The sequence below is a fragment of the Agelaius phoeniceus genome, chromosome Z, assembly GCF_051311805.1.
Source record: "Agelaius phoeniceus isolate bAgePho1 chromosome Z, bAgePho1.hap1, whole genome shotgun sequence".
Classification (NCBI taxonomy): Eukaryota; Metazoa; Chordata; class Aves; order Passeriformes; family Icteridae; genus Agelaius; species Agelaius phoeniceus.
This window is the reverse complement of record NC_135303.1, coordinates 427,413-438,936: the sequence shown is the minus strand read 5'-3', so window position 1 is coordinate 438,936 and position 11,524 is coordinate 427,413. Positions and strand designations below refer to the sequence as shown.

The window sequence follows — 11,524 nt, the reverse complement described above, 5'->3', positions numbered from 1 at the left end:
GGCAGCGGCCGGAAGTGACGCGCAGTGTCGGCGCGGCGGGGCGGGGCGGGCGGGGCCGGAGCGGCGGGAGCGGGGCCGGGGCCGAGGCCGAGGCCGAGCCCAGTCCCAGGCCCGAGCCCAGGCCTAAGCCCAGTCCCGAGCCCGAGCCTCTCACAGCCCTTCCCGCACGGACACCGCAGGTGAGCGGGGCGGGGGGCGGCGGTGAGGTGGAGACCGGTGACCCCGGCGTCGGGCGGGACCGGGGCTCTCCGGTCTCCCCTTTATGTCCCGTGCGCGGCACGGAGCGGAGTCTCCCGGTGCCCGGAGCTGGTGCCGCGCTGGGTGCAGGTTCCTCTCTGGGAGGGGCGCGCACCGTGGCTGCTGTAGGTGATGCGCAAGGGAGTAAACCGGGCAAAAACAAGGCAGAGTCTGGGGAGGAGCGCCCGTCAGCAGGAGACACCGGGTATCCACCGCCAGTTACCGGCCGCACTTCTCAAAGGCTCTACATGACTCGGTTTTCGCCGCGCTGAGTATTCCAGTGATACCTGGCGATGCTCTCCGTGTTCTGAGTCCACCCAAGGATACACGGTGGGATCCCTGGGATGTCCCGGGCAGGGCGAGGAGCTGCCCAGCAAACACAGCATGAGTAGAAAGAGAAAAGCAGCGAACCGTCCATGTCAGAGCATGGACTTTCTGAATCAGCAGGCTTTCATTTGGTCCCTCCTCAAAAGTGTGATTCTGGCCGTGTGACCTTTTTTTGGCTGCTTTATGGTCCTGTGCCCATCGATGCTGTGGAGTTGCTGCTGGAGAATAAACGTGAGCACAGGAACTTGTGTGTGTGTGTGCCTTGGGCTCACTGATCTCACCAGGTCTTACACTTTGCTGTTTTTTCATGAGGAAAAGTTTGGATGTTGCTGAGGGTCACCATGTAGTGTTGAAATGAATCCACTAAGACAGGGCTGATGCTCTGTAAATGAGAGTTAGAGAAGGAACCACCCTGCCTGGTGCTGGTTGTGCTGCTGGGCAGTGCTGTGCTTTGCCAGCAGCCCCAGTGCTCCTGTGAAGGGTTACCCACCTGCGTGAGCAGGGTATCAGAGGGGCAGCACGCTGTCACTGTGATCACACTGCTTTACAAGCCAGGACTGAGTGTTTTACTCATGGCTGTGAGGTCACCCACGCTGTCCAGCACAGCTCTGTGGTGCTGAGGTCAGCTCTGTGGCACAGCCTGGGCTGTCACTGTGCGTCCTTGTCCTCCGGACTGCTGGCTTTGGTGCTGTGCCCGTGTGGTGGTGCTACACTCAGGCCAGTTACCGTTTGTCTGCTTTTCAGCTGTCACCTTTTGTCTTCAAAAATGCCAGCTTTGGGAGGTGGAGATGAGGGTTTGAGTCCTTTCTTCCTGAGATGGGGGTAGTGGGGTAACTCTAAGAAGGGGTTCAGTCTTCAATCTCTGGCTTACAAGACCAATGTTTTTATAAACTATTAGAGTTAATTAGAATTTGAGTAGTTTTTTAGGTCAGCTGTATGAGGGAATAAAACTAGAATGATTGTGAAGTAGTGAAAGAGGCTAATTGCCAGGTTCACTGCAGCCCCACCAGGACTCAGCCATAGGATCATACAGCAGTTGGGGCTGGGAGGGCACCTTGTCTTGTTCCAGCTCCTGCCACAGCAGGGACACCTCCCACTGCCCCAGGTGCTCCCAGCCCCGGTGTCCAGCGAGGCCTTGGGCACTGCCAGGGATGCAGCTGGGCACCCTGTGCCAGGGCCTCCCACCCTGCCAGGGAGCAATCCATGCTCTGCTCCTATCTTTCCGTTTGAACCCACTCCCTTTCTCCATCCCTGCAGACTCTCATAAATGTCTTGTCCCACCCTCGCTGCAGCCCCTTCAGAGCTGGAGGGCCGTGGTGAGGTCACCCTGCAGCCTTCCCTTGTGCAGCTGGGCAGTCCCAGTTCCCTCCCTGTGCTCACAGCACGCCCGCTGCCCCGCTCTGTGGTATTCACACCCTCTGAACAGAGAGAAGCTGTGAGACAAGAAGAGAAGAAGGAAAACATGATTCTTATCTCGCTTGCTGTGCTGGTGTTGTGCTAAAGTAGAATGCAATATGGAGATGATTTACCCAAAGTGAGGATGTTTTGTGCCCCTGGCCTATCAGGGCCAAGAAGTGTGTGTGTGTGGGACTGTTGTGATGGTGTTCACAGGGGTCTTAGGATGAGGGAAGAGACGAGGATCTGACTCCATGTTTCAGAAGGCTTGATTTATTATTTTATGATATATATTACATTAAAACTATACTAAAAGAATAGAAGAAAGGATTTCATCTGAAGGTTAGCTAGCTAAGAATAGAAAAAGAAGGAATGATAACAAAGGTTTGTGTCTTCGACAGAGAGTCTGAGCCAGCTGACTGTGATTGGCCATTAATTAGAAACAACCACATGAGCCAATCCCAGACCCACCTGTTGCATTCCACAGCAGCAGATAACCAATGTTTACATTTGTTCCTGAGGCCTCTCAGCTTCTCAGGAGGAAAAATCCTAAGGGAAGGATTTTTCATAAAAGAAGTCTGTGACAGACTGTCACGGCACAGTCAGGGGAGAATCAGAGATGAGGGCAGATCTGTGCAGTTGTGAGTAAGAGTGAGGGCACGGCAGATTCAGTTTAGATGAAATGTACATAGTGTAGTACAACAAAGTAATTCTTTAGCCTTCTGATGGTGGAGTCAGATGCATCATTCTCTCTCCCCTTTGTCAGAGTCCCCTTTGATGTACAATACCGCTCTGCTCAGCCCGCTGGCCCTCACCGTGCTCCTCTTGTGCTTTGCAGGACCATGGATTTCCCGGGGCACTTTGAGCAGGTCTTCCAGCAGCTCAACTACCAGCGGCTGCACGGGCAGCTGTGCGACTGTGTCATCGTGGTGGGCAACCGGCACTTCAAGGCGCACCGCTCGGTGCTGGCCGCCTGCAGCACGCACTTCCGCGCGCTCTTCACCGTGGCCGAGGGCGACCAGAGCATGAACATGATCCAGCTGGACAGCGAGGTGGTGACGGCCGAGGCCTTCGCCGCGCTCATCGACATGATGTACACCTCCACGCTGATGCTGGGCGAGAGCAACGTCATGGACGTGCTGCTGGCCGCCTCGCACCTGCACCTCAACTCGGTGGTCAAGGCCTGCAAGCACTATCTGACGACGCGGACGCTGCCGCTGTCGCCGCCCAGCGAGCGCGTGCAGGAGCAGAGCGCGCGGCTGCAGCGCTCCTTCATGCTGCAGCAGCTGGGGCTCAGCATCGTCAGCTCGGCGCTGGGCTCGGCGCAGGGCGCCGAGGAGCCGGCGGGCACGGCGGGCGCGGCGCTGCGCGGGGGGCTGGAGCAGCGCGCCGCCTTCCCCATGCGCCGCCTGCACAAGCGCAAGCAGTCCTCCGAGGAGCGCGCCCGCCAGCGCGCCCGGCCCGCCCTGGATGAGCCCGGCGCTGACGGCGCTGCAGAGAGCGGGCAGCCCGTCGTGCACTCCCGCGAGGATTTCTTCTCGCCCGACTCGCTCAAGATGGTGGACAACTCCAAGGCCGACGCGGTGGCCGATAACCAGGAGGACAACACCATCATGTTCGACCAGTCTTTCGGTGCTCAGGAGGATGCCCAAGTGCCCAGCCAGTCAGACAATGGCGGGGGGAACATCTCCCAGATGTCCATGGCGTCCCAGACCACGCAGGTGGAGACCAGCTTCGACCAGGAGGCATCTGCTGAGAAAAGCAACTTCCCGTGTGAAAACCCAGAGGTCAGCCTGAATGAGAAGGAGCACATGAGGGTGGTGGTGAAGTCTGAGCCCCTGAGCTCCCCGGAGCCCCAGGATGAGGTGAGCGATGTCACCTCCCAGGCAGAGGGCAGCGAGTCCGTGGAGGTGGAAGGAGGGGTGGTGAGTGCAGAGAAGATCGAGCTGAGCCCCGAGAGTAGCGACCGCAGCTTCTCGGACCCCCAGTCCAGCACCGACAGGGTGGGGGACATCCACATCATGGAGGTGTCCAACAACCTGGAACACAAGTCCTCTTTCAGCATTTCAAATTTTTTGAATAAAAGCAGGGGAGGTGGCTTTGGCACCGGCCAAAACAACGATGACAACATTCCCAACACCACCAGTGACTGCAGGATGGACAGCGACGCCCCGTACCTGATGAGCCCGGAGTCGGGGCCCGCCGGTGGCCATTCCTCTGCCGCTGTCTCGCACGTGGAGAACCCGTTCAGCGAGCCCACGGACTCCCACTTTGTGAGGCCCATGCAGGATGTGATGGGCCTGCCGTGCGTGCAGACCTCCGGCTACCGAGCAGCAGAGCAGTTCAGCATGGATTTCCCTCGCTCGGGGCTGGGCCTGCACTCGCTGTCCCGGGCCATGATGGGCTCCGTGAGGGGAGGAGCGGGCGGCTTTCCTGGCTACCGGCGCATCGCCCCCAAGATGCCCGTGGTGACCTCCGTGCGGGGCTCGCAGCTGCAGGAGAGCTCGTCGGGCTCGCAGCTGATGCTGAACGGCGGCGCGTCCTTCGAGGGCGGGCACCTGTCGCAGCCGGGCCCGCCGCAGCTGACGCGCGCCTCGGCCGACGTGCTGTCCAAGTGCAAGAAGGCTCTGTCGGAGCACAACGTGCTGGTGGTGGAGGGCGCGCGCAAGTACGCCTGCAAGATCTGCTGCAAGACCTTCCTGACGCTGACGGACTGCAAGAAGCACATCCGCGTGCACACGGGGGAGAAGCCCTATGCCTGCCTCAAGTGCGGCAAGCGCTTCAGCCAGTCCAGCCACCTGTACAAACACTCTAAGACCACCTGCCTCAGGTGGCAGAGCAGCAACCTGCCCAGCAGCTTGCTGTGAGCGGAGCAGCCTCGCTGCCGGCGGGCAGGGACAGCGGCGCGCCCGGCGCCGGCACGGCTCGGCTCTGCCTTTGGGGATATCCGGTACCTACCTCGCGGGTGCCGCCGCCGGGAGCCGCGCGGCGGGATGGGGATGCGACCCCGCGGCGGGGATGGGGATGGGGCCCCACGGCCACCAGCCCCTTTGCAGGGCAGAGGGGCGACAGCACGGGGGTCTCCTGAGATGGCACGGTCTGACAACAGCAAACTGACAAACTGACGTGCGTGTTTCTTTTCTCTTTTTGGTTTTTTTTTTTTTCCTTCTCTCTAAAGCATTTTGTAACAGTGAAAGCATTTAAATGATTACTGTAACATGAGTTGCTGCATTACATGAGGATGGTGGTGCAGACCCCTTTACCTTTAAAAGAGAGAAACGGCTTAGGCTGCACCTGTCTGACATAATGCTTTAAAATATGCTAATTATGAGGATAGTTCTAGGATTATGAATGTATGTTTGGCTGTTTTGTAGTAAAGGACACTGTGTAATCAAGGTGCTTAAATTAAATCCCAGACAAGTAACTTTTCGACTGTCAGGTGTACATATAACTTTAACACAGCAAGATCTGGATATTTGGCTGGTTTTTTTTCTTTTTTTTTTTGTAGAAGCGAGTATTAAGTGGTAAGTGAAGTACTGTCTCTTGTTTGTGCTATTCCTAGCAGTATTTTAACCAGTTTGTATCTCCAATGTTACAATTCTATATACGCAGAAGTTTGAGCAGAGCTTGTCTTTGTCTGTTGTTTTGAAGGAGAGGGAATTTGTGATGGCTTTTTTGGCCACACAAGGCAGCACCTCGCTGTTCCCAGATGCCCATCTGGTCCCCATTATGGCATGAGCACGTTGTCTTTTGCTCTTATCTCCAGCCTTTAATTTCCTGCCCTGCGCACTGAGTGACTTCCCTTGGCAGCTGTGGGTCTGTCCTTGGAGCCAATGGCTCCTGGGTCAGGAGCAGTCCTCCTCTGCCATATTGCACAGAATCACAGAGTATGCTCAGCTGGAAGGGAGCCCTCAGGATCACTGTGTCCAGCTCCTGGCCTTGCAGGGGATACCCCAACCATCCCATTTGTGCCTGACACTTCTTCGCCTCAGGCAGCTTTGGGGTTGTGACCCTGTCCCTGGGGATCTTGTTCAGTGCCAGACCACCCTCTGGGTGAAAAACCTTTCCTGATAGCCAACCTAAACCTCCCCTGATTCACCCTCAGCCGTTTTCTCACGTCCTGTCACAGGTCCCGAGAGTAAGGAGCTCTGTGCCTGCCCTTCTGCTGCTCCTCAGGAGGATGATGAAGGCCCTGGCAAGGTCTGACCTCAGCGTCCTCTCCTCCAGGCTGAGCAAACCAAGTGCCCTCAGCTGCTCCTCGTAAAGCTTCCTCTCCAGAGCCCTCACCACCCCCTGGCCTCCTCTGGGCAGCCTCTAACAGCTTAATGTCTTTGGTATGATGGTGCTCAAAACTGCCCCAGCACCTGAGCTGAGGCTGCCCCAGAGCAGAGCAGCACAGGACAGGACAGGACAATCCCTCCCCGACCCTGCTGCTGACACCCCCAGGATGTGGCTGGCCCTCCTGGCTGCCAGGGCACGGCTGGCTCACATGCTGTAAAACGTCCTCCTCAAGTCCACTTAAGATAGTGTCATAAAAGTACTTTTCCCCTTACATTTAAAAAAAAGCTAATGTAAATGTAATTTTTTTAAAAATGGCACCATACGCACGCAGCAGAAATTTATCTTTTTCTACATAAATCATGTAAATCTCTTTTTAGTTTCGTCTTCTTGATGCCACCATCACTTAACACTGCCTGCAGCCTCCTTTCTCCCTTGTCAAAGGTGCACACGCGCTGTGCTCAGCATTGTTAAGTTTTAAAATAAATTTCCAGACCTTTCTGCTGGTGGTAAATGCAGCTCAGCCGAGAGGGGCTGGGTCAGGGCTGCAGGGTGTCCTTCTGCTCAGGTGGGGCAGGGGAGTCCCTGCACCTGCCTTGTCAGCAGGTGTTGTTTGCACCTTGGCCATCTGAGGAGTGCAGAAACATAGGAGATGGGTGGGTTAATTCCTTTAAAATGTTACTATTTTGTTATAGGATTTACTTAATGGTCATATCTCTGATTTTTTTTTTAAGCATTAAAATAACACTTTTTTGAAGCAGTGGGATATGCTGTGTTTTGTTTTAAATTTCAGTATTGGGGACTAACAGCACTGAGCTGCATAAACACTCTCCCAAACATCAGTGAAATGCAGTATTTTGTACTTTAATATTTTCTTGTGTTGCTTTTTCAAGTAACACTGTTTCATCTTCATTGCATTTCTAGTGTTTTGCATTTCAAAAACAAGGCTTTTTTTCACTTTGTGTTTCCTGTAGCACATCCACATTTTTGAACTGTTGCAATGTTTTGGAATAAAGCATCTCTTTGCGCAGTGAGACTAACTAGGAACTAATATGAGCAGATAAACACTTGACTGGACTCTTGAAGTGTTTTTATAAAGATTTTGATGTGGAATATCAGTTCTGTATTCTTTCTTTGTGAAGAATTTCTGAGGAGCGCTTTTGGCAGCGGCAGCTTTAAATTCCACGGTCAGTTGGTGTGAGCCTGGAGCCTGCAGCTGCCTCGCAGCCTTCTGAGTCTTCCTGAACACAGCAATAAATTCCTGGGGATAGCATGAATGAACACGCGGGGCCTGAGCTGCCCTCTCCACCCCACAGCCTGGAGAGCTGATGCTGGACTGTGCTCAGAGCTGAGCTTTGCACGGGGGGTCTGGCCTGGAGGCCTGGGGCTGTCTGTTCCAAAGCACCTGGAAATAAACCCTGCATTCTGTGTGGCTGTGTCTGCCTGGCTTCACTGCTGCGGGGCTCTCCACGCCAGCCTGTACAGAAAAAATTGTGTCTGCACAAGGGATCATAAAAACCTCACCTTGGAAATAATTTTGTCCCCTGTAGAGTTCTTTGTATTACTTTTGTTGATGAGGTAATATTTACACAGCACCTGTGAAATTCACGATCCGTGGTCACTGCTCCTCTCTGAATCCCTCATGGGAGTGTGAAAAACACCAATCACTTGTTTTTAAAATTTTAAAAGCTTAATAATAATAAAATGGTTATTAAAAATAGCAATACAATTAGAGTAATAATAATTTGGACAAATTGAATTAGGACAATATGAGACAATAGAAACAAAGAGTTACAGACAGTCTGGGCACCTTTTCTGGGCAGCATGAGCCCCAGAAAGGACCCAGGTTAACAGAGGATTAACCCTTAAAACAACAGCCTGTTGCATATTCATACACCTCATCCATGATGCATCAATTCCAGTCAAACACAGGATTCTGTCTGGGCAGTGTCAGCTGCTTCCTCTGAATCCTGACAGCTCTTCAGGGCTGAGTGAGGCAGGAAGAAGTTCATTTCTCCTGATAATGGAGCAATAAATTCCATTTCTCTGAAAGATTCAGGTGTCCTGTGGCTGCTATCTCACTGTGAGTCCTTTCTTTTAAAAAAGAATCCTACATAGCATGGTTTCTATTTTAACATTTTTTATAACCTAAAACTATATTTAACACGCTACTTAAGAGAACTAATACAGCACAACTTTCTAACACAACACATATAGTGTTCATTTGAATATTTGCGAGAAGCCAATCATAAAATACATGCATTTTTCACAGAAGGATGTCTCAGGTGCAGGAGGTGCTTGTCTCAGGGGAGTTCTGGGATGGACACTTGAGCCCTGTGCTCCAGTCCCCGTGGCAGCTGATTTACCAGCTCGTGTCTGCTTCTTTGAGCACCTGGGGAGCCTGGCACACCTGCTTGGACACCAGGCCAGTCCCTGTCGTCACCAGAAACCTCTCAGATGCTTGGCCACCATCCTGCAGTGTCACAGCAGCTCCACCACCACCAGCAGCAGCAGCATCCCCAGAGTCAGCACTGAGGCCTCTTGGAGAGCAGTGAGCTCCCCCTGGACCCACACCCTCTGGGTCCTGGCCACCCTTCCTCAGCTGCATCATCCTACTCCAGAGAAGACAGCTCTAACTCCTGGCCCTGCACCTGTCCTATGTCCCGTGTTCCATGCCCCATATTGCATACCCCATGTCCCATGCATGCCCCATGTCCCACGCCTCGTGTCCCATGTCCCATACCCCATACCTCATGCATGGGACATGGTTTTCACAGCACATCCAGTGCTCATTCCCACTGGAGTCTGGGCACTCTCCAGCCAGCTGGGATGCCCAGAGCACACTGCCTTCCTTCCCACCAGCACGGCCACCAGCCTTTCCTGCTCAGTCCAGGTTACAAACCCCCAGAACTATTTCTGGCAGGCCCGCACAACTGGCCATGCTTGTGGATCCAAAGTTACTGATAAATGTGTCACAGTTCCTCCCGTGATGCAGGGCAGCTCCCCCAGCTGGTACTGCTACCAGAGAAGTGATCCCTGATATCCCCAGCTGGGGTCTGTGCACAAACCCCAAACAGGACAGGGCTGCTGGGAACGTGCCTGGAGCTGTTTGATTTCCCAGCATCAGCCTCATTCCATGGCCATGGGAAGATGCCACCAGCTCACATCCCAGGCAGCAGACACAGAACTCAATGTCACAACTCACTTTAGGAGTTTTTTGCCCAATCCCACAAAGCAAAAGCACATTGACAGTGTTTATATCTGTACAGTAAATATTCTATATTGACAGTAGTTCTGTCCAATCACTATAAGCACAGGTACCTGTGGTTAAACAGTGCTTGCTTATTTCAAATACAATACCTGCTTGTGAGCCTTCAAACACAATGCACAGAGCTCCATTATTAAGCTTGAACTTCCTAATATCTTGCTAGATAAACTTTCTGCAGCTCAGAGAGTTATTCTAGACAAGCATTAATAGACAGACCATTGCTCTATTTGTCCTTGCTTTTCTACTTTTTACATAATTTTTCTGCTGACCAATCTCATGGCTGCTGCTCAGCTCCAATCACAGTTCTGCTGTCTCTGGGGCCTGCCTTTTGCAGCTTTCCCAAAACCCTCTGATTTTGAGGATTCCCACAGATTGGGATGGGATAATTGGATAATGGGGTGATTGGGATGGGATGGGATGGGATGGGCAGAAACCCACCCCATTCTCTGGCTTTTTGCAAGGGGCTGCCACGCCTGTAGAGGCTCCTGTGTCCTCTGAAGAGCTGCCATCTGTGCCTGGGGTGGCTGAGGTTTCCCTCCAGAGAGGGACAGCTGGGGTTTGTTGTGTCCCACCCTGGCATCAGTCAAACTCCAGTGGTACCAGAGAGGGTGGCATTCCCAGCTCTGCCCAAGTCCTTGCCTCTTGGCAGCAGGAGGGAGGGAGGGATGGATGGATGGATGGATGGATGGATGGATGGATGGATGGATGGATGGATGGATGGATGGATGGATGGATGGATGGATGGATGGCAGTGTGGAGGAGTGGCAGCCACACCTGGGGGGCAGAGAGCTTTGGCAGTGTCCCACCACAAACTCTTCTCCCTCTCTTCCAGCCCTCTTTGAAAGGTTTTCAGTTTCCCAGAGCTGGGACAGTCAGCTCTGCCTGCAACAAACCGCGAGGTGCAGACAGAACCAGGCATTTACACACGTGTGTGGGTTTTACCCAGAAACCCCCAAAACGGGAAACTGTAGGAGTGTCGGGGGGTGGGATGGTCGGAATGGATGGAGATGAGAGATCTCTGCAGCCAGGGCTTGGAATTTGGGGTTTGTTGCAAAGGGCCACGTGCAGGGCCCCGCTGGAGCTGCCAGCCACAGCTCAGAGCAGGACTGAGAGAAGAGAGGGGGAGAGAGGATGAGAGGGTAAAGAGAGTAAGAGAGCAAAAGCATAAGAGAGTAAAAGGGGTAAGAGAGCGAGGTTCCCGTTACAATACCATAAATCTTCTTCTGTGTTGAATATTCTGATTCTCACTAACCAATCCAGTACAAGGTACAAATCCTACAGCATTTACATACAGCCTATAAGAATCATTACATTACCACACTGTGTTACATTTTAAACCCTAAAAACTCCTCTTTATGCCCCTTCTGCCAAGCTGTAGGGTCTGCTCTGACCCTTGGGCCTGTCTGCAAGCAGAGGGTGTTGTTCCATCAAGAGGGGATCACCTTCAGCCAGCCACACCATTGTTTTCCAGTTGTTCAGTAACTGAGGGATCTCAAGGCTTGCTTTCATTTCAGTCTCACTTACAGTTTCCATATTCTCAAAATCTTTTGCCAGGCAATCATATTTATAAGGCTTTCCTGTTTCACCTTCCCCAACAGGAAACAAGGGATGGTTATCCAGAGCCAGGGTCACCCTGAGGCAGTGTCAGCACCACAACCTCCCCTCAACAGGGACCAGGGAGGGCTGGGGGACTCCACACCACGGTAAAGGAGACCATGTACAGGTGCTTGTAATGGACAAAACCAGATTGTGGCCAGAAATGTGCACTCTGTTCTGTAAATAAACCTTCTCCGGGGGTCTCTGTCTCTCTGTGCCCCTGGCCCAGAGTGTGGAGGCTGCTGGAGGGTCTGGGGGTGCCTGCACCACGTCCATGGGGGAACTGGAAAAGCCCAGCAGGAGGAGCCTGGAGGTGTCACCCTGGAGAGCAGGTGCTCCTGACACTAATCCAGACTGATCAGGGGGCAGAACAGGTGTCAGCCCAAATGACACCCAGCTCAGCAGCACAAAACAAACTTTCAA

At 53.2% G+C, this 11,524-nt stretch overlaps 1 protein-coding gene across 2 annotated transcripts; it reads left to right on the top strand.

Annotated features, from left to right (window-relative positions):
* The first annotated feature begins 39 nt into the window (after positions 1 to 39).
* Positions 40 to 6,994, top strand: ZBTB5 (zinc finger and BTB domain containing 5). 2 transcript variants are annotated; one of them, XM_054652327.2, is made up of 2 exons: positions 40 to 179; positions 2,798 to 6,994. In XM_054652327.2, exon 2 carries the CDS (start codon positions 2,802 to 2,804, stop codon positions 4,824 to 4,826), a length of 2,025 nt encoding a protein of 674 aa, XP_054508302.2. In that variant the 5' UTR covers positions 40 to 179; positions 2,798 to 2,801; the 3' UTR covers positions 4,827 to 6,994. The 2 variants fall into 2 exon arrangements, with proteins under 2 accessions (XP_054508302.2, XP_054508303.2); XM_054652328.2 differs by lacking the exon at positions 40 to 179 and adding an exon at positions 186 to 795.
* Positions 6,995 to 11,524: the final 4,530 nt, after the last annotated feature.

Coding starts and splice junctions, on each gene's coding strand:
- ZBTB5 (XM_054652327.2), top strand. CDS start 2,802: ATGGATTTCCCGGGGCACTTTGAGCAGGTCTTCCAGCAGCTCAACTAC.